Source organism: Oncorhynchus kisutch, linkage group LG23 (assembly GCF_002021735.2).
Source record: "Oncorhynchus kisutch isolate 150728-3 linkage group LG23, Okis_V2, whole genome shotgun sequence".
NCBI lineage: Eukaryota > Metazoa > Chordata > Actinopteri > Salmoniformes > Salmonidae > Oncorhynchus > Oncorhynchus kisutch.
This window is the reverse complement of record NC_034196.2, coordinates 29,272,417-29,298,514: the sequence shown is the minus strand read 5'-3', so window position 1 is coordinate 29,298,514 and position 26,098 is coordinate 29,272,417. Positions and strand designations below refer to the sequence as shown.

The window sequence follows — 26,098 nt, the reverse complement described above, 5'->3', positions numbered from 1 at the left end:
CAGAGAGTAGCAGTAGCGTAAAAGAGGTGTTGGTGGGTGGCGGGACACAATGCAGATAGTCCGGTTTGCCATTGTGCGGGAGCACTGGTTGGTCGGCCCAATTGAGGTAGTATGTACATGAATGTATAGTTAAAGTGAGTATGCATATATGATAAACAGAGAGTAGCAGCAGCGTAAAAGAGGGGTTGGGGGTGGCACACAAAGCAAATAGTCCGGGTAACCATTTTGATTACCTGTTCAGGAGTCTTACGGCTTCGGGGTAAAAACTGTTGAGAAGCCTTTTTGTCCTAGACTTGGCACTCCGGTACCGCTTGCCATGCGGTAGTAGAGAGAACAGTCTATGACTGGGGTTGCTTGGGTCTTTGACAATTTGTAGGGCCTTCCTCTGACACCGCCTGGTGTAGAGGTCCTGGATGGCAGACAGCTTTTCCCCCAGTGATGTACTGGGCCGTACACACTACCCTCTGTAATGCCTTGCGGTCGGAGGCCGAGCAATTGCCGTACCAGGCAGTGATGCAACCAGTCAGGATGCTCTCGATGTTGCAGCTGTAGAACCTTTTGAGGATCTCAGGACCCGTGCCAAATCATTTTAGTTTCCTGAGGGGAATAGGCTTTGTTGTGCCCTCTTCACGACTGTCTTGGTGTGTTTGGACCATTCTAGTTTGTTGGTGATGTGGACACGAAGGGACTTGAAGCTCTCAACCTGCTCCCCTACAGCTCCGTCGATGAGAATGGGGCGTGCGCGGTCCTCCGTTTCCAGGAGTTCACAAACATCTACCTAATTTCTTGGTTACGTTGAGGGATATGTTGTTATTCTGGCACCACCCAGCCAGGTCTCTGACCTCCTCCCTATAGGCTGTCTCGTCGTTGTCGGTGATCAGGCCTACCACTGTTGTGTCGTCTGCAAACTTAATGATGGTGTTGGAGTCGTGCCTGGCCATGCAGTCGTGGGTGAACCCTGAGTACAGGAGGGGACTGAGCACGCACCCCTGGGGGGCCCCAGTGTTGAGGATCAGCGTGGCAGATGTGTTGCTACCTACCCTCACCACCTGGGGGTGGCCCGTCAGGAAGTCCAGGATCCAGTTGCAGAGGGAGGTGTTTAGTCCCAGGATCCTTAGCTTGGTGATGAGCTTTGAGGGTACTATGGTATTGAACACTGAGCTGTAGTCAATGAATAGCATTCTCACATAAGTGTTCCTTTTGTCCAGGTGGGAAAGGGCAGTGTGAAGTGCAATAGAGATTGCATCATCTGTGGATCTGTTTGGGCGGTATGCACATTTTAGTGGGTCTAGGGTTTCTGGGATAATGGTGTTGATGTGAGCCATGACCAGACTTTCAAAGCACTTCATGGCTATGGACGTGAGCACTACAGGTCTGTAGTCATTTAGGCAGGTTGCCTTTGTGTTCTTGGGCACAGGGACTATGGTGGTCTGCTTGAAACATGTTGGTATTACAGACTAAATCAGGGACATGTTGAAAATGTCAGTGAAGACACCAGCCAGTTGGTCAGCACATGCCCAGAGCACACGTCCTGGTAATCCGTCTGGCCCCGCAGCCTTGTGTATGTTGACCTGTTCAAAGTCTTACTCACATCGGCTACGGAGAGTGTGATCACACAGTCGACCAGAACAGCTGATGCTCTCATGCATGCCTCAGTGTTGCTTGCCTCGAAGCGAGCATAGAAGTGATTTTGCTCGTCTGGTAGGCTCGTGTAACTGGGCAGCTCGCGGCTGTGCTTCCCTTTGTAGTCTGTAATAGTTTGCAAGCCCTGCCACATAAGACGAGCGTCGGAGCCGGTGTAGTATGATTCAATCTTAGCCCTGTATTGACGCTTTGCCTGTTTGATGGTTCGTTGCAGGGCATAGCAGGATTTCTTGTAAGCTTCCAGGTTAGAGTCCCGCATCTTGAAAGCAGCAGCTCTACCCTTTAGCTCAGTGTGAATGTTGCCTGTAATCCATGGCTTCTGGTTGGGATATGTATGTACAGTCACTGTGGGGACGATGTCCTCGATGCACTTATTGATAAAGCCAGTGACTGATGTGGTGTATTCCTCAATGCCATCGGAAGAATCCCAGAACATGTCCCAGTCTGTGATGGCAAAACAGTCCTGTAGTTTAGCATCTGCTTCATCTGACCACTTTTTTATAGACCGAGTCACTGGTGCTTCCTACTTTAATTGTTGCTTGTAAGCAGGAATCATGAGGATAGAGTTGTGGTCGGATTTACCAAATGGAGGGCGATAGTGAGCTTGTGGGGTATGCATGGGTTTCTGAGCTGTGTGCCAGTAGTTCAAACAGACAGCTTGGTGCATTCAACACAAGTCCCTCTTTGTGGCACGTGACCACACAACTGAACAGTAGTTAGGTCCTGTAGGACCTGCCTTGTGTGTTGTTAATAAAATAAATAACAATAAATAAATCAAAACCTGCCTTGTTGATAGTGCTGTTAAGAAGCCAGAGCAAAGCTTTATTATGGAAAAACATCTCCCCATTTTAGCCACTGTATCAATATGTTTTGACCATGACAATCCAGGGTTACTCAAGTAGTTTAGTCACCTCAACTTGTTACATTTTCACATTATTCATTACCATATTTAGTTGAGGTTTAGGGTTTAGTGAATGATTTATCCCAAATACAATGCTTTTAGTTTGGAAATATTTAGGACTAACTTGCCACCCACTCTGAAACTAACCTTAACTCTTAAGTGTTGCAGTCATTTCAGTCGCTGAGATAGCTGACGTGTACAGCGTTGAGTCATCCGGTGACAACGAAACGAAACTTCAAGGGACACGCTGACAGTGCTGTCGTTTTATATATCACCAGCAGAGGACGTGCTTGTTTTATTTTACACAATGACTGTAAATGAAGATTTTAGATAAGCATCACTACGCCTACTCAGTTTTTCAGTTTAGTGTAGACAAATATGTTGCCAATAACATTCCGTTTCCAACACTCCCTCTCGGCAGATTAGTGACGCAAACGTTATCTCACTTTTTAAACGAGTAGGCTACATAGTTTTTACATGTTCAGTATTTTGTTTACTAACACTTTCATTTATATATGGAATCTATCTTGGCTTGAGAAAGAGAACCAAACTGTACATCTTCTGGGGGATGATTAAACCTGTCTTTGAAGACGGATTGTTTGAATAAGGAAAAGGAGAGAAAAACGAAAGTTGTTCCAGTTGTGATTTTTTGTTGTTGTTGTATGGTCCACATCCCTCTGCAGCAATGGAGATAGATAGTATGGTGGCGAACAGCGCACTCATCAGAGCCAGAGGAGGTAAGAAAGACACCTATATAGGTGCAGTAAAAATTAACGCTGCAGTAAATACTAGCCTACTACTTCATATTTCACCATACAATACTTTTTTTTAGCAAGCACACACATTTTCTGTTTGTCACTTGTCATCATGTCTGTCTTTATTTATTAGTTGTATCTTTAACCAGGGAAGTCAGTAATGATTGATGTCTCTTATAGTTAGTTGAAGAAGTTTAGAGAAACATAAAAAGACAAGTTAGAGGTAGCCTGTTTGCACCTTGATTGAGTAGTGGTGTGTTCAGAGCTCAATATTATTCAAGTTTGTGTTGCCCTCTGTTACAGTGCTGTGGTGTCACAGGTGAGAAGGGTGGGTTGCAGTAGGCTACATTTTATGGGTGAGATTGCAGTGCACCCTTGTAATTCTTAACCGTATTGCCATTCTTATGAATGTGTTGCTCCCTTCTGAGGAACAATGTGTGTGGTGAAGGAATGAGGAAAGGATGTATGATGAAAGAGGACTGGTTGATTGGGGAGTTGGGGATGGAGGCTCCCTTCTGAGGAACAATGTATGTGGTGAAGGAATGAGGAAAGGATGTATGATGAAAGAGGACTGGTTGATTGGGGAGTTGGGGATGGAGGCTCCCTTCTGAGGAACAATGTATGTGGTGAAGGAATGAGGAAAGGATGTATGATGAAGGAGGACTGGTTGATTGGGGAGTTGGGGATGGAGGCTCCCTTCTTTTTTTGGGTTCTTTTTTCTTTACATACTGAATGTATTGTTACTTTTTGGCTCTGTGATGCAAACAAACGATTAAATGATATGAATGTGTGTGTTGTGCATGTGCCCCCCAACAAGAAAAAAATGTATAAAGATTTGATCACAAACAAAAGTGGACTGATTGACACTTAGAATGAAATAGCAGGGATTTTATACAGTACTACTTCCTCAAGTTTATTTTTCCCACATACACACACACACACACACTTCATTACTTGAAATATTCACTTATCTAGCCTGCTTTCACCATCTAAATGTTGTCAGATCAGTGATTACCTTAATGACGTGGTAGGGGATTCATCACATCACATTCTTTAGAAGCAGGATGTAATAAATTAGCTTGCTGTCCTTGTAAAACAACCCCAATCTCTCTCGAAAGCAGGTAGAAAGTCAGATGTCTCTACTAATAGATATCCTGTTTGTATTTTATGGGTCATGGGTGAAACCTTGCTAAATGACAAAGTAGTAGCCACACACACGGTATATTAAGATGCAACACATTTTGCTACAGGCTACAGGAGAAATCAATCCTTTGGGTGGATGATGTGGAGCAGTTGCCCAAGTACACTCATATTGTATGTGTCACAGGAAAACACACACACACTATGTGTTTTGGTGAGCTGAACAAATGTCTGGTGGCAGGCTCAATACAGCGGTGTGAAAGGTAGCAGGGTGACAGGCTCAATACAGCTGTGTGAAAGGTAGCAGGGTGACAGGCTCAATACAGCGGTGTGAAAGGTAGCAGGGTGACAGGCTCAATACAGCTGTGTGAAAGGTAGCAGGGTGACAGGCTCAATACAGCTGTGTGAAAGGTAGCAGGGTGACAGGCTCAATACAGCTGTGTGAAAGGTAGCAGGGTGACAGGCTCAATACAGCTGTGTGAAAGGTAGCAGGGTGACAGGCTCAATACAGCTGTGTGAAAGGTAGCAGGGTGACAGGCTCAATACAGCTGTGTGAAAGGTAGCAGGGTGACAGGCTCAATACAGCTGTGTGAAAGGTAGCAGGGTGACAGGCTCAATACAGCTGTGTGAAAGGTAGCAGGGTGACAGGCTCAATACAGCTGTGTGAAAGGTAGCAGGGTGACAGGCTCAATACAGCTGTGTGAAAGGTAGCAGGGTGACAGGCTCAATACAGCTGTGTGAAAGGTAGCAGGGTGACAGGCTCAATACAGCTGTGTGAAAGGTAGCAGGGTGACAGGCTCAGGGTTGTATGTGTGTGGGAAGAGTGAGGTCACAAACATAACCAACAGGTTGGATTCCTTCCTAGGATCTGTGAATATCATCATCAGTAGGTGACACCTGTTGGCAGGATCAGCAATTTTATCACAGTGCTGCACTGTGTGTGTGTGTGTGTGTGTGTGTGGCTGTGTGTGTGTGTGTGTGTGGTTTGCAGTGCTCTGTGGTCCAACAGGTTTGTTCCTGCTCCATACCTATTTATAGATTTCTCTTTGGAGTGGATGGATGCTAGGGCTGGAACCTGACTGACGAGGAACTACTACTACACACACACACACACACACACACACACACACACACACACACACACACACACACACACACACACACAGAGGACCAAAGGCTGTTGTTGACAGACTGATTGTAGTCTTTTTTTCAGTATGTTGAGGTGAACAGGTAAACAGGAAAGACCTTTAGGTTATAAGGTTGTAACTATACAACTACAAGGATGAATCGGTCCAGTTGGATATGTTTGGACTTACTGCTGATAGTTTTTATTTCTTTGTTTTCTTTCTGAGGCCCCATTTTAACATATTACATACAACACATAACCAAAGAGTTGAATGAGCTCACATGCTTTTGGGTATGAAAAACAATAAATGAATGACAGGTCAACTGTAATATCAAATTTCTCATACTATTTTTCCTTCCCCATTTTAGCAGATGCTCTTAACAGAAGAATTAGGGTTAAGTGCGTTGCACAAGTGTACGTCAACAGACTCTTCACCTTGTTGGCTTGTGGATTCGAACCAGCGTCTTTTCAGTTACTGGCCTAATGCTCTTCACCGCTAGGCTATCTGCCACCATTTCTTACCTCCTTCTTTCACCCTTCTCTCCCCTGTTCCATCTCTCTCTAGGTGGAGGGGGAAAAGGCAGGAGTTGGAAATGGAAAGACATGCTGCGCTTCCCTCACATCAGCCAGTGTATGGAGCTGGCAAAAACCCTCGGTCAGTGTGTGTGTTTGTGTGTGTTTGTGTGTGCGTTAGTTTGTGTTTTGTATGTCTGTGCATGCATGTTTTATATGTGTAATGTGTGTGTTTCAGAGCGAGACTACTACAGTCTGTGTGTGAAGCAGCCTATCGGCAGACAACTATTCCGTCTCTTCTGTCAGAGCAAACCTGAGCTGCGGCACTGCAACTCCCTATTGGACAAAATGGTATGATCCACTATAGGCCTTATTCACTATGGAAGAGGTGGTATGGTCCATATTGTGGGAAATTATCAGATATAATTCTGCAAGCAGGTTTTACAGTACGCTCTGCTGACAGACCGGTGTCACAGCTAAGTGATGTCATATATCTGAACGGTGTGTGTGTTTTTGGGCACACAGCCAGGAAATCATTCTAGTATGATAACATTCTTAGAAATGGTATGTTACTGTAATAAAAAAATAAGTTATGTCTGCTGGGTTAAAAATAACTCTGTTATTCATAACTCTCTGCTTTTCCTCATTGGCCTGGGCCTTGCTGAAGGTGTGACCTGGGTCATTCATGAAGAATAAAATACAAAAAAATACCAATCAGTGTCAGATAATAGACAGGGACAGGGACCATAAAAATGTCATTATTCATGTTGACAAAACAAGAATTATAAGTCCAGAAATGTTTGAATTTCTACAGGGGGAGTATGAGGTGAAGTCAGATGAGGAGAAGAGGAGTTTTGGCATGCAAATCATTAACAGGTTCCTCAGTAGACAGGTACCGTCTTTAAACACTCTCTCTCGCACACACCCATACACACACACACACACAAAAGGTTGATTTCTCACTTGAGATTTTTGCAAGTTAATTGTATATGTGTATGTTTCCTTGCCAGTCATCTGAGTGTGTACAGGTAGTAGAGCGCTATGGTGAGGGGTGTAGGGAGAGTCTGGAGGAGCAGCACAGTAGAGAAGTCTTCATTGACTGCACAGAGTGAGTCTCTCTGACCTTTACCCCAATGTCCTCCATCTTGCTCTCACCCTTCCCTCCCCTATCTGTGAGGGGCTGTGTGTCCTGGGAATTCACCTCCGCTTACTGTGTTTTTACAGTGACCTCCATGAGTACCTGAGCGGTGCCCCCTTCCTTCAGTACCAGCAGAGCATGTACTTTGACCGTTTCCTGCAGTGGAAGATGGTAGAGAGGTCAGTGCATATGGACATGTGTGCGTTTGACTGAATAATCAAACTAAGTGAGACATGACCACAAATGCTTGACACCAGTCACTCTGTGTATTTCTCTCCCTCCAGACAGCCTGTTACCAAACACATCTTCAGACAGTACAGGTTGCTTGGCAAGGGAGGCTTCGGGGAGGTAAGGCTGCTTTCACTACACTCTTAGAAAAAAGGGTTCCAAAAGGGTTCTTCGGCTATCCCCATAATCGGCTGTCCCTATAGGAGGACCCTTTTTTGTTCGAGGTAGAAACCTTTTTGGTTTCATGTAGAACCCTTTTGGGTTCCATGTAGAACCCTCTGTGGAAACGGTTCCTCATTTAACCCAAAAAGGTTTTACCTGGAGCCAAAAAGGTTTCTTTGAAGGGTTATCCTATAGGGACAGCCGATGAGCCAATTTAGGTTCTAGATAGCACCTTTTTCCTCAGAGTGAACAGACGAACATGTTTTCACAATTTTTCTGAGAAAAATCCCAAATCAGAAAACATTGACCCAACTCTAACTTCAGATGCACATGTGTAACAACACATTTGATAGGGAGGATTCGTCTCATACAATCTCCCCCTCTCTCTATCCTTTTCTCCCTTCCTTCCTCCCTCCCCCCTCCCCCAGGTGTGGGCATTCCAGGCACGTGCCTCTGGGAAGATGTATGCATGTAAGAAGCTGGAGAAGACTCACGTGAAGAAGGGGAAAGGAGAGGCCATGGCACTCAATGAGAAACAGATACTAGAGACACTTAACAGCAGATTTGTGGTAGGACTCTCTCTCTCCATCCTCTTCTCTCTCTTTCTATCCTCTTCTCTCCCACTTCTCTCTCTCTCCATCCTCTTTTCTCTCTCTCTCTCCATCCTCTTCTCCCTCTTTCCATCCTCTTTTCTGTCTCTCTCTCTCCATCCTCTTCTCCCTCTCTCCATTCTCTTCTCCCTCTCTCCATCCTCTTCTCTCTCTCTCTCTCTCTCTCTCTCTCTATCCTCTTCTCTTTCTCTCCTTCCTCTTCTCTCTTTCTTCATCCTCTTCTCACTCTCCATTCTTCTTTCTCTCTGTCTCCTCTCTTCCTCTAACGCTCTGTCTTTCTTTCTCTCTCTAGGTCAGTCTGGCGTATGCGTATGAAACCAAACAGTCTCTCTGTCTGGTGCTGACCATAATGAACGGAGGAGACCTGCGGTTCCACATCTATAACATGGGTACTTCAGGCCTGGAGCAGGACAGGGTTCAGTTTTATGCTGCTGAGGTCTGCTGTGGTCTCCACCACCTCCACCAGATGAACATTGTCTACAGGTCAGTAGACACTGGCTCCATCCTGATTCTACATCCTTTTTAACAGCGTAAGATCGGGGTAAGCATTGGCTGGAGGGAGTTTCCATCATTGTTAAATCCATGCGAGAAAGTGTTTGCGCACATTTTTCACACTTCTGGAAAAGGGTGGAGAAGTCTCAGTATGCTAAAATGGATTCATGTGACATTGAAAAGGCATTGTACTGATTTCTGTTCTTTGTTTCAGGGATCTAAAACCAGAGAACATCCTTCTGGATGACAACGGTAGGCACACTTGAATGATATCACAATCAATACATGTGCTTCAGACCCAAATAATTCTTCCTTATTCTTCACATTCTAGCCATGTAGGATCTACCTTTAGAAAGTATTCACACCCCTTGCTGTTTTCCACATTTTGTTGCATTACAAAGTTTTTTGTCAACAATCCACACAAAATACAATGTCAAAGTGGAAGAAAATGTAGATTTCTGACATTTTTATTCATGGTATTTTGTTATTATTATTTAACTAGGCAAGTCAGTTGAGAACGAACAGTGGGTTAACTGCCTTGTTCAGGGGCAGAACGACAGATTTTTACCTTGTCAGCTCAGGGATTTGATCTAGCAACCTTTTGGTTACTGGCCTAATGCTCTAACCACTATTCATGGTAAATAAAACACTTGATTATATAAGTATTCAACCCCCTGAGTCAATACATTTTACAATCACCTTTGGGAGCAATTACTGCTGTGAGTCTTTCTGAGTAAGTCTCAAAGAGCTTTGCACACTTGGATTGTGCAATATTTGCAAATTATTCTTTAAAAAATGATTCAAGCTTTGTCAAGTTGATCATTGCTAGACAGCCATTTTCAAATCTTGCCATAGGTTTTCAAGACGATTTATGTCAAAACTGTAACTAAGCCACTCAGGAACATTTAATGCCGTCTTGGTAAGCAACTCCAATCTATATGTCTTCCATGGGTGTGAATACTTTCTGAGGGCACTGTAGTTTCCCTAAGCAGGATATCCTGGTGATGAAATTTAAGATTAGATTTTCTCACAATCACAAACATGGGCGGTTGGTCTATCTGGAAGTGAATATACACTGTGTGACAACCAGTTCTAGTCTATTTTTAGATAATCTTATTGTTACCTGTTCCAAGCTTGGCAGCGTGTTTGGAAATTTGGAAGCACATATAGACGATACCAAGCATACCACTGTAACTAGTAACTATCTCACATGATACACACATACACCAGTGGCGGTCGGTGCCATTTAAGATGAGGAAGATATTTTTTCCCCCCTATACACATCATGAGTTTGCTACGACCTAGCCTATGAATGAAAGTTTACAATGTAGGTGCGGTCAGATCGAGAGAAATTTGAGGTGACAGACGGTGACAGATTCAATACTGCCTTGCACACTCTTGCCTGCATCTAGCTGATCTAGAGTGTAATCATTAGTCCAACAGCTGCAAACAAGAGTTTTTATTGGACAGATTGTCATGTTTATCCCTGTTTCGTTCCATTTGCTTCTGTTTAAGAATCGAATACAGACAATGAATACATCCCTGATCACACGTAAAAACAGTTCACTTTCATAGCAGCCACGTTATATTCCTTCTCGCATCTATGCACTCTACTCCTCTCACCTTTTCCCTTCGCTTGTGGAATTCAATGCACAACACATCAGCTGTATGTTACCAGGCGAAAAAACCTTTCCAAGCCAAACCATATCATAATCGCTACACACAGCCTGCATTGTTGTCACCATATTAGCTAAAGTAATGTCATAGTCAACATAGCTAATAGAACGAAGGTGTTAGTAAACCCGCTACAATCATGTCGTAACGTTACAGTGTACAGTCAGTAAGCAGTTCAATAAGCAGTTTAGCAGTTACACTGGCGGGCCTGGTGGCAATTAACTAGTCAAGCCAAAAGCTTACCTTGAATTGGAAGAGTTCCAGTGTTGTGTTGGATATTCATAGCCAGCTAGCTAACATAGCATCCCTCTGTTTGAGTAGGCTAAACTAGCTAGCTAGCTGCATTTGTTAGCTAAATAGCTAAGTGAAAGTGAAAATTACGAAATATAGCTCTCTCGATTTCTCTCCTGCTTCTCCTTCATTTGTGAAGAAATTGTCTTTCTCTTTGAGTCAACTACTCACCACATTTTATGCACTGCAGTGCTAGCTAGCTGTAGCTTATGCTTTCACTACTAGATTCATTCTCTGATCCTTTAATTGGGTAGACATGTCAGTTCATGCTGCAAGAGCTCTGATAGGCTGGAGAACGTTCTCCAGAAGATGTCATAATTGCTGTGTAAGTCTATAGAAGGGGGTGAGAACCATGAGCCTCCTAAGTTTTGTATTGAAATCACTGTACCCATAAGAGGACGGAAGCTAGCTGTCCAGCTACACTGCAGAGTGTTGTTGAGGCTACTGTAGACCTTCATTGCAAAACAGTGTTTTAATTATTTGGTATAGTTTTATCTAAAAAAAGGATACCTTTTTTAATTTTTACTATTTTTATGAAATTCACTGAGGATGGTCCTCCCCTTCGTCCTCTGAGGAGCCTCCACTGACACACACAAACACACCAGTACACACTGCCACGTCACATGCCAGAACCATCCTTCTCCTTCCCCTCATGTACTTTGTGTTCCATGAGAGGTTTTCCATGACAGGGATTTTCATCAAATCTATTACGTGACATTTTCCACGAGTGAAAATCTCTTGAAAATGTGTGGCTACTCTTTGCTGTATGAATAATGGTCCACTGATCTCCCACCCCTCTCAGGGCACATCCGTATCTCAGACCTGGGCCTGGCGGTGACACTATCTGAGGGGAATCTGGTACGAGGCAGGGTGGGCACCCTGGGCTACATGGGTACGTGGCTCTAACCTACTGTACACTTTCAGGTGGTCTACTCATATCTAGCAGAATACACAGATACAGGGTGTATGAAAGATCATGAGAATACGTGCACACTTTTTAGATGCCAAATATCCCCATGGTGGTCAAAATGTTGCAACGTGTTTGCTATCATGATACATTTTTTTTACATCACAGTTTACCTCCAGATGTTGTACTATCACTGAGCCTCATTGGATATATAATTTGGGAGCAACAACAGTGAACCAACATTTCCAAACCCCTCCTTCTTCCCCTCAGCTCCAGAGGTGATTGGCAACGACTACTACGGGTTGAGCCCTGATTGGTGGGGCCTGGGCTGCCTTGTGTACGAAATGACGGCAGGACGATCCCCATTCAAGAGAAAGGGGGAGCGATTGATAGGAAAGGAGATGGAGAGAAGGATACAGGAGGAGGAGGAGGAGTACGGAAAGATATTTAGCAACGAGACGAAGGACTTCTGTCGCTTGGTAAGACTACAGTTTTACTCTGATTTGACATGAAACCTGTCAACAAGCAAATTGTGTTCTACATTGTAACTGCATGGATGTTCTCTCGTCTCCCCCTTTCTCTCTTCTTCTCTTTCCTTCACTCTCTCTCTTATCCTTTTTCCATCTCTCGCGCTCTCAGCTGTTGACTAAAGACCCGAGAGATAGGCTGGGGTGTCAGGGGAGTGGGGTGTATGGGATTCAGTCCCATCCCTTCTTCAGAACCATCAACTTCAGAAGGCTGGAGGCCGGAGTCATTGAGCCACCCTTCAAACCGGATGTAAATACCCTAACTCAAATCAAATGTTATTTTTCACATACTTTGAAAACAGGTGTAGACTAACAGTGAAATGCTTACTTACGGGCCCTTCCCAACAATGCAGAGAATAAAATAAAAAAATAATAATAAGAAGGAATAAATACACAATAAGTAACGATAACTTGGCTATATACACGAGGTACCAGTACAGAGTTGATCTACAGGGGTACGAGGTAGAAATGTACATATAGGTAGGGGTAAAGTGACTAGGCAGCAGGATAGATAATAAGCAGTAGCCACAGTGTATGTGATGAGTCAAAAGAGTTAGTGCAAATATGGATAGTCCAGTTAGCTATTTGTTTAACTATTTAGCAGTCTAATGTCTTGGGGGTAGAAGATGTTCAGGGTCCTGTTGGTTCCAGATTTGGTGCATCGGCACCGCTTGCTAACTTTAACAGCTATAGTATGTGGTAGACAGACTAAATAATCTGTAAAACTGTAATTAAAATGATATAATATGGGATGCTAGATGTTGTAGTAAGAATACTTCTCCCTCCCTCTGTCCTCTCCATCTTTCCACCCCCCTTCACTCTCTCCAGCCCAGAGCAGTTTACTGCCAGGATGTTCAGGACATTGATGAGTTCTCCACAGTAAAAGGAGTCATTTTGGAGAGGGCAGACAACGACTTCTACATCAAGTTTAACACAGGCTCCGTGGCCATACCCTGGCAGACAGAGGTCAACACAACTTGCAGATTATTACATTTGATTTAGTTCTGTTAAATTCAATTACATTAAACTTATTTCAAGTAAATGTAATCATATTGGTAGCAATTTGAGGTTAGGTATGGTTTGGTTACCCTCACTCTCCTATCCTCTCATAGATGATAGAGATGGGTTGTTTCAAGGAGCTGAATGTGTTCGGGCCTCAGGGTTCCAGACCCCCTGACCTGGACTGGACCCAGACCCCTGCCCCAGTGAGCCCCAAACGCAGCCTGCTGGACCGCTTATTCCGCAGACATGTAGGACACACACCTGTTGGTTGGGCTTCCTAATGGCTCACTCAACCCCTCTCCACTGCAACTGTCGTTGTAAATGAGAACATTCTCTCACACAGTTTACCTGGTGTAGAGTCAAATTAATAGATACTGATTGTCTATGTTGTTGTGCTTGCAGCATTCAGAGGAGTCAGGCAGCAGAAGACACAAGTCAGACAGCAGCAGCATGGACTCAGCTAGCCTGCTCAGCACTACAATCTAGTGGTGGAGGCACAGCACTACAGCCAATGGACTAAAGCCAAAGCTGCAACAGACGTTGGAGTGCCTGGGCCATTCCATCTATCGTTCACCAGCTCAGGCCAAAGAGACCACCCCCGTACTATCATCCAGGAGGTGGTCATCTTATTTCTGCATGAGTCAGATCAGAGAGAACCTCAGCTAATATTGTTCTGATTTTGTACCCGTGTGTTTATGTAACCTTAGTATAAAAACCTTGAAAACAAATCTTTCCAAATCTTTAATTTATTAAAACCAGCATGAAAGTAAAACAAAAGTAAATAGTTAAAACAAGACCAAACCTTAATATTTCACATCTGTAACCAGGTTTCTATCCAACCTTTTTATGCTCGTAAAGTACGCTGGGTAAAAAATGTCACATCAGGCCTGATGGAAACAGCAAATTTGTTGGTAAACTTTACAAATATCGACAAAACAAAACACATTAGACAAGGTGGGATATTTTTTGTGTCTGAACTATGCGAGTAATGGCGGTGGAAATGCTTTCATGGGCAAATATTGATATAATAACCATCATATCGAAGTAAATTTGAGAGTCACGTGATGACGTGTGTGGTCCTCACACTACGACTAGGGAAAGAATGAAGTTTATTAGGCTACAAATGAAATTAATGATGGTAAACTTCACAGCGTGGTGAAAGTGGAAGGTGATAAGATTGGTGCTCCTTTCCAATACATATCGAGGGTCTTATTCTGGTGACATGATGATTGAGGCATGCCATTTGACAAATTAAAAATAATCTTGCACTTTTGTTCATAATAATCTCACATGTAGACTATACCCACTGTATGTACGAGCTGCTGACTGGACCGCACATGCCAATACTTGAATGGGCACATTCACTACGTAACACAATTTGTTCTGTGACAAAACCATCAGTAGAGTTGAAAATGCAATGAAAACCCATTTAACTTGATTTACGTTTTTTTATTCGGTACATAGGAATTTAACCACAAAAGTTGTTTTTATGTGCACTATGTCGTCACGCAGACTAATTCGCAACCAGTCAGATTTTTATCATATTTGCATGAAGATCTGTGGCCAATAGTATGGAACCCTAGCTTGAGACCAGCTGGCAGGTAATGAACATGTTCATATGGTTGAAGAAAGAATATCTGGAACTGAGAATATCTGGGGTGTTTGACAAAAATGGATAATGAATTTGAAACTTGTCCATACATACATTATTTTATAGTGCTGGAACACCTAAAGTGCTTCATACACAAAAAAGAGTTGTTCAGATAAGCAAGTCTCATTTTAGATCACACACATCTTGTTCAATAGAAGTGTACAGCTGATTTAAGTTACCAATGACAATGTTTAAGGGACACCACAGAGAGACTGCAAAGTGTTCATGTTCAGGTTGACATCAACCCACCTATAAATGATGGAATGGACTCCTCCATGCCTGTCCAAACACAACTGGCCATCTGTGTGTGTGTTTATCTCTGGAGGTGTGTGTTTATCCTTCCCAGGGAGGGCTACGCCGTCCATCCACGTCCGTCTCTACGTGATACAACATGTCAGCCAGTGTATGTTCGATCACTGCTCCCCAGCCCATATCACTCATCTGAGGACACAAACACACAAATCAAATCAATCAATCACACATCAAAACTACAAGTATCTATATTTCTTGTCTACAAATAAAGTATATGTACAGTGCTTTCAGGAAATATTCATAGACCTTGACTTATTACAGCCTGAATTCAAATTGGATTTGATGTTTTTCTCTAACCCATCTAAACACAATACCCCAAAATGACAACGTGAACACATATTCTTAGAAATGTTTACAACTGTATTTTAAATTAAATACAGAAACCATTTACATAAGTATTCACACCCCTGAGTCAATACTTTGTAGAAGCACCTTTGGCATCGATTACAGCTGTGTCTCTTTCTGGGTAAGTCTCTAAGAGCTTTCCACACCTGGATTGAGCAACATTTGTCCATTATTATTTCAAAAATTCTTCAAGCTTGGTTGTTGATCATTGCTAGACAACAATTTCTCAGGTTTTGCTATAGATTTAAGTCAAAACTAACTTTGCCACTCAGGAACATTCTTCTTCTCTTCTTGGTAAGCAACTCCAGTGTATATTTGGCCTTGTGTTTTAGGTTATTGTCCTGCTGAAAGGTGAATTAATTTCCAAGTGTCTGATAGAAATCAGACTGAACCAGGTTTACCTCTAGGATTTTGCCTGTGCTTAACAATGTTGTTGATCCACCCTCAGTTATCTCCTATCACAGCCATTAAACTCTGTAAATGTTTTACAGTCACCATTGACCACATGGTGTAATCCTTGAGTGGTTTCCTTCCTCTCCAGCAACTGAGTCAGGAAGGATGCCTGTATCTTTGTAGTGACTGGGTGTATTGATACACCATCCAAAGTGTAACTAATAACTTCAGCATCCTCAAAGGGATATTCAGTGTCTGCTTTTTGTTTTACCACTCTACCAATAGGTGCCCTTCAGAGGCATTGGAAAACCTCCCTGGTCTTTGTGGTTGAATCAGTGTTTGAAGATAATTCCATATGTGGGGTACAGAGATGAGGTTAAACACCATTAAAACGTCATTTAACATTATCATGTTAAACACCATTATAAGTCCATGCAATTTATTATGCTAATTTGTAAGCACATTTTTACTCCTGAAGTTATTTAGGCTTGCCATTTCACTTTAACACTATGGGGTATTGTGTGTAGGCAAGTGACAAAAATGTGGAAAAAGTCAAGGACTTCTGAATGCATTGTGCATGTGTTTGTGTACTCACTGGCTGGTACTTGATGTCTTTTGGAGGGTGTTTGAAAAGTGGTCCAAAGTTAACTGAAACCTGGGAGAAAAGAGGGATAATCATTACAACGTGATTAAAAAGGAAGTGGGCATCCTTGGAGTAGATAGTGCTACATATCACAACACCATAAACCTCTGGGACATAGTATTACTTACAGTGCTGTGGAGGGAGATGGAAGGAAAATATAACCCTTCTAATAGTCACACACGCACACACTACTAACCGTGCAGCCCCGGTAGAGAGAGATGGCAGGGAAGTAGAGCCCCTCAAACAGGTTTTCATAGGCCAGACCCAGGTTAACCCCATTCTTATAGAACAGCATCTGGAGAGGAGAACAAATGGAAATCAACAAATGGAAATGCCAATCCTATACATATTATGTTAATGTATTTGATAAGGACAACCAATAGGTATCATAAAAATTGGCAGTGCTTTCTGAGATAATCGCCATTGCTTTGAACGTGAATGTCTGATCTATTGGTTGTAGTTCTATGCTGGAGCCTCACCCTGCTGGGGGTAACAGTCTTCAGGCTCTTCTCTGCCTTGTCCACATAGTCCTTCTCCTCAAAGTACAGGTAGCTCTTAAACTTAATCAGCGCCTGAAAGAGCACACACACAGGGATGAGATGTCAAGTCTCATAACTACAACAGAGAGTGGATGTCTGCTATTCACAGTTAATCATTAATAAAAATAGAAAACGTACCTTGTCCTTGTAAGTGTCCGGCAGTGCCTTGGCTGTCTCAGTGCCGTCTGGTAGTTCTATGAAGAAGCCCAGCGTGTCTCCCTGTCCGTAGCCTGAGGAGTAGTGTTTCCCTACAGACTGGTGGAACCGTGTCCCCTTCTTACTACGCCATGAGTAGCTGAACTTATCATAGCCCAGGGGGGCTTGCAGGTTACCTACAACACAAACAGGTTACTACATATCCTGTCTCCATGTGTGTATGCTCGTTTGCGTATTTGTGTGTGTGGTACTAACCCAGAGGCTGAGACCAGCCCAGTCTGGCTGCGGTGTCTGGGGGCATCTCATCGATGGAGACCTCAAAGTACCAAGATCCTTTCCTGACACCGTGGGAGGCTCTGACCATGGAGTAACCCTTCTCCCCTGTCACTGTCAGACGGTCATCTGAGATCTTCAGCTGTGGGGCTGCAGACATATATACACACACACACACACACACACAAAGACACCCCACACACAAACAGAATTCTCAGAGAATCTGACAATAGACATTACTGGGTAAGGCTAATCACGAGAAGCCCATATCCACTACAGGATTTCCTGTGTGTACCTCTGTCGTGCAGGGCTAGCAGTACTCTCTCGTAGAGACAGGCTCTGTAGAGGTCTCCGGGGATAGGTTTCCCAGCCCAGCAGTCCAGCTCTAGTTTCTCTGGGTCGGGGGCGTGGGGGTCCGGCTCTGCTAGGATGTAGCGGTAGCCATCTTTGTTGAAGGGGTGCTCCAGAGGGTAGCCATGGGGAGGAAGACGCTGGGCCGAGAACAGAGGGTCACTACAGAGGGAGAGAAAGGAAAAATGGAGTGAGTTAGTGCGCATTATGGACAGAAAGGGTGAGGGAAGGAGAAGTAGAGGATAGAGAGAGTCACATTGATGGCATATTATCATACATCCGATAAGTCTTGTAAGAATGTTTCAGATGAACTACATGTTCACTCATTAGATGATTCTCCAATATAACGTGTTCCTGCATATAAATACTTAGGCATTTGGATTTGACGTTTAGAAAACATAGAGATGAGCTGGTTAAGAAGCTAAGATTTAAAGTTGTCGTTTTCTACAGAAACAGATTGTGCCTTTCTCTAAACAATGGGAAGCAGATTATTCAATTAACCTTTTTATCTGTTCTTGAATACGGTGAAAATATTTATCAAAGTGTAGATGCCATCTACCATAGTGCCCTTCATTTGTTACAGGTGACAGTTCTGAGACTAATCACTGCATCCTGTATCAAAAGGTTGGCTGGACTTCGCTAAAGACCCATAGAGCTCTACATCACTCCCTTTTTGTTTACAAGGCCCCAGATACTCAACTAGTCTAAAGAAGGTTAGTTTTATTGCTTCTTTAATCAGAACAACAGTTTTCAGCTGTGCTAACATAATTGCAAAAGGGTTTTTTAATGATCAATTAGCCTTTTAAAATGATAAACTTGGATTAACTAACACAACGTGCCATTGGAACACAGGAGTGATGGTTGCTGATAAATGTAGATATTCCATAAAATCAGTAGTTTTTTTGAACGGTAGTGTGTGTGTGTATATATTAGTTTGGGTATAATGTGTATATTTACATTGTATATAAGGGGCGCATTTGTAAAAGAGACCTTGGTCTCAATATGTCTTCACTGTTAAAATAAAGGTTACAAAAAAAAAGTTCAGACCCTTGAGAACACTAAGGACATCTGTGTTGTACCTGCGTGTTCTCTTAGCTGCTCCAGCTGTGGCGCCCTCCTGTTGTTGCTGCTGCTGCTTACGCTTGGCTCCTCTACCTTTACCAGGGCCAGGGGCCAGACCACCTTCACACCACACACACAGGTTACACTATAGAACACACACACTTTCAGCACCATCAAAAAGTCACCCAGGAGGTACAAGCGTGGATTGAGCAGGGAGGGACACCACATATTAAAAGGAGAAATGCAGACACACAGAGGAAGCAAAGGGATTAATTCACACCATGGCTGTGTCCCAACAATAACAGCCTCCTTCTGTCTTTCCTTTACCACTCACCACTGGGCAAGAAAAGGAAGGAGGAGGCTGTTCCAGAGTATTGGAATGGAGCACGGGAACTCAGGAGCAGAAAGCCAGAGGAAATTATATCATTCAATCAGTCCACCAATCAAAAGCCAGATCAAAAGGGTAAACACTTCAGGGCACCAACATAAGCGGTGAGCAGGTGAGGGATGGGGTTACAATTGGAGCAGGATGAGGTTGCCTGAATATGCTGATCAAAAGGTCAGACTGCATTTTGCCCCTAAATTGTTTGGGTAAGGAATGGGGAGACTAAGCTGATCCTAGATCTGTGCCTTTGGGCAAATTCTACCTGGAGAGTTACGATTGCACGAAACACAGGCTCAGAGGCAGATACCAAAACACCACATCATATTCACCTGAGAAAGAAGGTCCACCTGGAACGCAACACAGCATGTATATAGCATTTATAACATGAGAACTTTTTAGGGCTTCTTCAGTGTGGTATTATGCACTGTGACACATTGATAACTAATTCCATGAAAAACAATGTGTGTGTGTGTGACATGTGTTGTGTGTTTAGTGAGAATGTGTTGATGTGCGACAGTGTGTGTTGATGTGTTTAGAGTTACCGTTGAGCCCTCCAGGAGTGGGAGCAGCGGTGGTCTGTTTCTGGTTGTCGTAAGACGGTCCAATGTTGCCCAGGTCCTGAGATGAAAAATCAACCAACTGTCAGCATCACTGTTTGTGTGGGTATATGTCTGATGTGTTTTCCTACCTGGTCCAGCAGGCCAAACTTGGGGTAGTCCTCCTCTGGGTCCTTACTGCCTGGGTCTGGGTGCTCCTTCACCAAGAACACATCCCGCTCTTTACTCTGAAACCCCAAAAAGTCCAATAAAGACAGGATCTTTTTTCTAAATGAAAGTCCACATACTTTTTCCAATGGTGTAATAGTGAAGGTTTAGTGTGATGTGTGTCGTTTGGTGCATCTGTGTAAGTCAATGGTTGCTCTCATACTCACCATGGTCTTGACTAGGTTGTTGGGCCATGTAAGTTTTCCAGGTCTCTGTCGGGTGGTCATACACTCCCAGTACTTATCAATGAACGGGATGATGTCCTGCAAGGAAAGAGTGTGTACCGGAAAATATTACATTAACATATCCAGTGTTTTAAGCATATGAAAAACATATGCAAACTGTGTGTAATATCTTGACATGACATGTAAAATCAAGCATTTCCAAAGATCACAAATTTGCTTCTCAAAGTGTATCGCTGTGGGTTCTATGTTGGGACTGTTGAGAGGACTGACCTTGTCTTTGGAGAACATAGTCTTGGGGTGCTCCTCCTGAGTCCTGGAGCTCCATGTGAGGTTAGCCAGAGCAGTCAGACACATCTCCTTCAGGTCTGAAACACACAATGACCCCCAATCAGTGCATCAATCAATAACAGACCATCAATAATCACCGAACTCTCACACACACAGAAGTGTATCAGCTGAATGAGAAGACCCACTGGCTTGTTTCCGGAGGAAGTAGGTGTTGCCACTGTGATGACACACGTTACAATGGAAAACATAGTTGGTCATGAAAGGCAGACACGTCCTGGAGAGAGAGAGAGGGAGAGAGAGAGAGAGAGAAAGACTAATCAAAAACCTTGATCCTGAAATGTTTTATTTCAACCAGTACCTACCTGGTTATTCAAGCTCAAGGGGGCTAATTCAAGGTCTAACAAGCTTAGTCTTAGAATCAATTAGCCAAAGGCCTCTATAGTTTGAGTTACAAAGTGAGCTAGACATACGCGGTGTCAATGCTGAAGGTGTCGGCGGTGAACCACTTCATACAGAGAGCACACTGCAGCTCCACCTCTCCCTGGTGCCTGCCGCTCTCCTCGTCCCCAGAACCTGTCTGGGTGTCAGCTGCCTCCAAACCCTCACTACCCGGATCCTGAGGAGGGGAACACAGGAAAAAGTATTCATTATTGCTCGTGTCGGTGAAAAGAAATGCCCAGAGAACTGCTATATTAGAGGTGTAGTACCATGGCCTCTTTGCCATTCGATGACTCCGTCTCCAGGTTGCCTGTCAAGTCCCCAAATCCAGCATCACTGAAAGTAAACAAAAATATGACATGAACTGGTTAACATTATCATTATGGTGACAGCTGGGATAACTGCCATTAACCTTCATATTCTTATATTTAAGACTAGCTGTGGACCATCAGCATGCGTCGGGACTGCGCTTATATGGACCAGAGCTAGTCTGGTGGTAAACAAAGTGCTCAAAGGTCATTTATTTCATATTTTGGATACATGACCGTTTATGTACACAGAGAAAAGTTTGTCAGCACTCAGGGAGATTTTTCCTTTTGTAAGTAACAATAGTAATGGAGAAAGATGTGTAGGGTTGAAGAAGATTCAGCCTTTAATGGCGCAATCAGCAGTTGTTGCATCCATTTTTGGACGTATAACTTAATATGTACGCATTGATTTTTGAAGAATAACTCAAATGCCTCATGAGCTTAGCTCAATTGTTGTACCCCTTCAGAATCAAAAACACAAGCTGTTTTACGCAAATGTTTGTTGACAAAGTAAATGTAAACAAACACTATGACTATAACGTTATAGCATCAAGACATGGTTAAAATTATAATCTTGATATCATGGAGTGTCAGTGGTTGCATCCATAGTTCGGTCTATGAATTTCGGTGGTTAAATTTCTCAGCTTTTTACCTAACAGGGGCGGCGAGTTCGCTTTGTTATTGATTCTACTGCTTAACTAAGCATCCATCTGCACGCCGCACGCAACATCTCTGACCAGAGCTAACTAGGTAGCTATTTTCCCTTGGTTTGCTAGCTATGTTCTGCAGGATTCATGCTAGAAGTGTATTTAGAAGCAGATATTGAACAAGGAAATCAACCTGTACCTTGATACTTTAACTAGTCGATTACAAGTTAGCTTACAAGTGGGCAAGGCATTTGAATGAGACATCTAAGTTAGCTTGCTAACCAGCTAACGTTGGCTAACGCCAGCGGGCTAGTTTGTTGAGGGAAAGCTAGCTAGCTGTAATTGCAATATTTATGAATATTGATCTGGTTGTCTACCAACAAACATATATTATGAACCAAAACCCTGGTCTTTCACCGTTTTAACGGAGACTTACCCGTCCCCGGTCTCTGGTTCAACAACAGAAGCATTGGCCGCCTCTCCTTCCGACGCCATGTTTCAAATCAATAAAATATGTTACATCACGCGAGACGTTTTGGTGTTAGACCCTGAGCGCTGATCTAGGGTCAGTTTATTTTCGGATGTAAGCATTGTACATGTATTGAGGTAGGTGAAATATGAGCCTAGATCAGTCACAATTACTTGTAAACTTCTGTGAAGTTGTGTCACGCTCTGGGCTGGTATTTTCTAAGTGTGATCATTGGGACGTCCCTACCACTGCTAAGATGGTCCTCATAAATAAATAACCAACACTATTGCATTATTGTAGTACATATATTTGAGTCAAAATCTGCATCTATAAATTAAATATACATTTTTTGTTTGAACACAAATAGGCTTACATTTATGACCACAGACAACCCGCCTCCTAATGTGTGGTTAAACATGTCTATAACACCTCTATTACCACCATCACTGGAGCCCCTCGGGGGTGCGTGCTCAGTCCCCTCCTGTACTCCCTGTTCAACCATGACTGCATGGCCAGACTCCAACACCATCATTAAGTTTGCAGACGACACAACAGTGGTAGGCCTGATCACCAACAATGAGACAGCCTATGGGGAGGAGGTCAGAGACCTGGCCGGGTGGTGCCAAAATAACAACCTATCCCTCAATGTAACCAAGACTAAGGAGATGATTTTGGACTACAGGAAAAGGAGGCCCGAGCACGCCCCCATTCTCATCGATGGGGCTGTAGTGGAGCAGGTTGAGAGCTTCAAGTTCCTTGGTGTCCACATCACCAATAAACTGGAATGGTCCAAACACACCAAGACAGTTGTGTAGAGGGCACGACAAAGTCTATTCCCCTCAGGAAAAAAAAATATTTGGAATGGGTCCTGAAATCCTCAAAAGGTTCTACAGCTGCAACATTGACTGGTTGCATCACTGCCTGGTACGGCAACTGCTCGGCCTCCGACCGCAAGGCACTACAGAGGGTAGTGTGTACGGCCCAGTACATCACAGGGGCTAAGCTGCCTGCCATCCAGGACCTCTACACCAGGCGGTGTCAGAGGAAGGCCCTAAAAATTGTCAAAGACCCCAGCCACCCCAGTCATAGACTGTTCTCTCTACTACCGCATGGCAAGCTGTACCGGAGTGCCAAGTCTAGGACAAAAAGGCTTCTCAACAGTTTTTACCCAAAACCCTTAAGACTCCTGAACAGGTAATCAAATGGCTACCCGGACTATTTAAAAAATATATATATTTCACCTTTATTTAACCAGGTAGGCTAGTGTAACAGTTTAACTTTAGTTCGTCCCCTCGCCAGGCTCAAACCAGGGACCCGCTGCACACACCAACAACAGTCACCCACCATCGCTCCACCAAAGCCACTGCCCTTGCAGAGCAAGGGGAACAGCTACTTCAGGTCTCAGAGAGAGTGACATCACCGATTGAACCGCTATTAGCGCGCACCACCGCTAACTAACTAGCCATTTCACATCGGTTGCACTAGTTGAGAACAAGTTTTCATTTACAACTGCGGCCTGGCCAAGAATAAAGCAAAGCAGTTTGACACATACAACAACACAGAGTTACACATGGAATAAACAAACATACAGCCAATAATAGAGTAGAAACAATCCATATGCAGTGTGGGCAAATGAGGTGAAAAGGGAGGTAAGGCAATAAATAGGCCTTGGTGGCGAAGTAATTACAATATACCAATTAAACACTGGAGGGATTGATGTGCAGAAGATGAATGTGCAAGTAGAGATACTGGGGTGCAAAGGAGCAAGATAAATAAATAAATACAGTATGGGGATGAGGTAGTTGGATGGGCTATATTATTTGCATTGTGTGCCTCCCCCCAACCCCTCTTTTACGCTGCTGCTACTCTCTGTTTATCATATATGCATAGTCACTTTAACTATACATTCATGTACATACTACCTCAAGTAGCCCGACCAATCAGTGCCCAAGCACATTGGCTAACTGGGCAATCTGCATTATGTCCCGCCACCCACCACCCGCCAACCCCTCTTTTTACGCTTCTGCTACTGTCTGTCCATCATATATGCACAGTCACTTTAACCATATCTACATGTACATACTACCTCAATCAGCCCTACTGTCTGTATATAGCCTCACTACTGTTATTACTCACTGTCTTTTTACTGTTGTTTTTATTTCTTTACTTACCTATTGTTTACCTAAATTAATACCTTCTTTGTTTAAAATTGCATAATTGGTTAGAGCCTGTAAGTAAGAATTTCACTGTAAGGTCTACACCTGTTGTATTCCACGCACGTGACAAATACACTTTGATTTGATTTGATCAACAATGTAACGCCATTCAGATATTCATGGCCAGTTTCCTCCACAGCAAAGGTACACAGGGTACCATTATGCCACATAGGCGTGTGGCTAAAAGTGTGGCAGACAGATAGACCATAATGGAATCCTATTGCTGTGGAATGCTAAGATCTCCCCTGAGTATGGTTAGAAGTGCTTTTAACTGTTGTTAAGTAAATTATATAGTTATAGATTCTCCTCCTTCTCTCTCTCTCTCTTGTAGTGGAGCCCATCTGTGAGGTGGAGTGGTAAGAGGCGGGGTCGTGGGGGCTAAGGAGGAGAGGGAGGGATGAGGGGTTAATTGAGAATTGAACAGTACCCCCTGTATGCACATTCAATTCTCAATTACACCATGACCGTCAGGACACATACATTTCCCGAAAGAAGAGGGATGCGGGTGGATACTAGTTGATTATTTCAGCATAGTCCCCTAGACCCTTCTATCGGTATAGTTAATATTATCTAACCACAATGCATGATGGCTATTCTGACACAATGTTGATGGATGAATGAAACCTTTAATTAAGCTTATGGAGACAAAAGATAGACCTGGGCCTGGCCAAAGTAAAATAAATACACTGTTTAATCGACATAATCGCTCCCTCTTCTATTGTCTTCTTCCTGCCCTCCTCACCCCCCCTCCTCTTCCTCAGCTCCTCTCACCGCTCAGTCAGATTCTGATACAAGTTTTATTTCATTTTTAACAGCATGGAAGGTCAATAAAATATGCAAGGTAAATACATTACATTTTAAGTCAAGAATATAGAATAAAGTTCAGAACAATTTGATTCACTAGTCCTTAATGCTCTTTCTTCGACCCTGGACAAGCTTGGTGTGGGATGAGTGCTTAGTGTGGGTTGAGTGCTTGGTGTGGGTTGAGTGCTTGATGTGGGATGAGTGCTTGGTGTGGGTTGAGTGCTTGATGTGGGATGAGTGCTTGGTGTGGGTTGAGTACTTGATGTGGGATGAGTGCTTGGTGTGGGTTGAGTGCTTGATGTGGGATGAGTGCTTGGTGTGGGATGAGTGCTTGGTGTGGGTTGAGTGCTTGGTGTGGGTTGAGAAGTGTGAAGCTCTTCACCACACATATTATATACGGTCCCCCTCGTCTTCTCTGGTCCTGCTGGACAAAGGCCTGGGTCAGGGAGGGTCAGGCCTACTGGTGACATCTGCTAATTGTCCCAGTGGGCCGGCCACTCTTCTCCCCTCAATACCAACCGCTCTGCAGGGGGTCGCTGCTTGGATGACGCTGGGAGATGCCATCCTGTTATCCCACCTTTACGATCTGGCCTGCTCCACAGGGGGCATTTATACCCCTCATGTACCCCCCCAGAATGACTCTTCATGTTGGACCTTCTCATCCCCCATTTACTCACTCGCTGGAGACTACAGATTAGTAGAAGTCATATTACTCATGTATGGCTAAGGACAGGACTATTAATAAGGCTTTATAGTGC

General features: G+C 43.6%; 2 protein-coding genes across 2 annotated transcripts; one reads left to right on the top strand and one right to left on the bottom strand.

Annotated features, from left to right (window-relative positions):
• The first annotated feature begins 2,930 nt into the window (after positions 1–2,930).
• On the top strand, positions 2,931–15,050 carry LOC109868816 (G protein-coupled receptor kinase 5). Its single transcript, XM_031802987.1, has 16 exons — positions 2,931–3,282; positions 6,132–6,221; positions 6,318–6,430; positions 6,894–6,971; positions 7,090–7,187; positions 7,304–7,396; positions 7,502–7,565; positions 8,036–8,176; positions 8,511–8,701; positions 8,925–8,962; positions 11,478–11,567; positions 11,853–12,061; positions 12,222–12,359; positions 12,938–13,075; positions 13,222–13,359; positions 13,514–15,050. Exons 1-16 carry the CDS (start codon positions 3,231–3,233, stop codon positions 13,595–13,597), a joined length of 1,755 nt encoding a protein of 584 aa, XP_031658847.1. The 5' UTR covers positions 2,931–3,230; the 3' UTR covers positions 13,598–15,050.
• LOC109868135 (set1/Ash2 histone methyltransferase complex subunit ASH2-like) lies at positions 14,546–22,406 on the bottom strand. Its single transcript, XM_020457591.2, has 17 exons — positions 22,288–22,406; positions 21,166–21,232; positions 20,929–21,074; positions 20,644–20,732; positions 20,441–20,535; positions 20,153–20,248; positions 19,910–20,005; positions 19,764–19,839; positions 19,551–19,568; positions 18,854–18,956; positions 17,719–17,936; positions 17,406–17,573; positions 17,133–17,326; positions 16,935–17,027; positions 16,652–16,750; positions 16,408–16,467; positions 14,546–15,203 (listed from the first exon to the last, which is right to left on the bottom strand). Exons 1-17 carry the CDS (start codon positions 22,344–22,346, stop codon positions 15,096–15,098), a joined length of 1,785 nt encoding a protein of 594 aa, XP_020313180.1. The 5' UTR covers positions 22,347–22,406; the 3' UTR covers positions 14,546–15,095.
• Between the last annotated feature and the right edge of the window lie 3,692 nt (positions 22,407–26,098).

Coding starts and splice junctions, on each gene's coding strand:
- LOC109868135 (XM_020457591.2), bottom strand. CDS start 22,346: ATGGCGTCGGAAGGAGAGGCGGCCAATGCTTCTGTTGTTGAACCAGAG. Junction 20,733..20,928: donor ACCTTCAGCATTGACACCGC/GTATGTCTAGCT, acceptor CTCTCTCTCCAG/GACGTGTCTGCCTTTCATGA. Junction 15,204..16,407: donor AAGACATCAAGTACCAGCCA/GTGAGTACACAA, acceptor TTGTGTCCTCAG/ATGAGTGATATGGGCTGGGG.
- LOC109868816 (XM_031802987.1), top strand. CDS start 3,231: ATGGAGATAGATAGTATGGTGGCGAACAGCGCACTCATCAGAGCCAGA. Junction 8,702..8,924: donor CAGATGAACATTGTCTACAG/GTCAGTAGACAC, acceptor TCTTTGTTTCAG/GGATCTAAAACCAGAGAACA. Junction 13,360..13,513: donor ACCGCTTATTCCGCAGACAT/GTAGGACACACA, acceptor TTGTGCTTGCAG/CATTCAGAGGAGTCAGGCAG.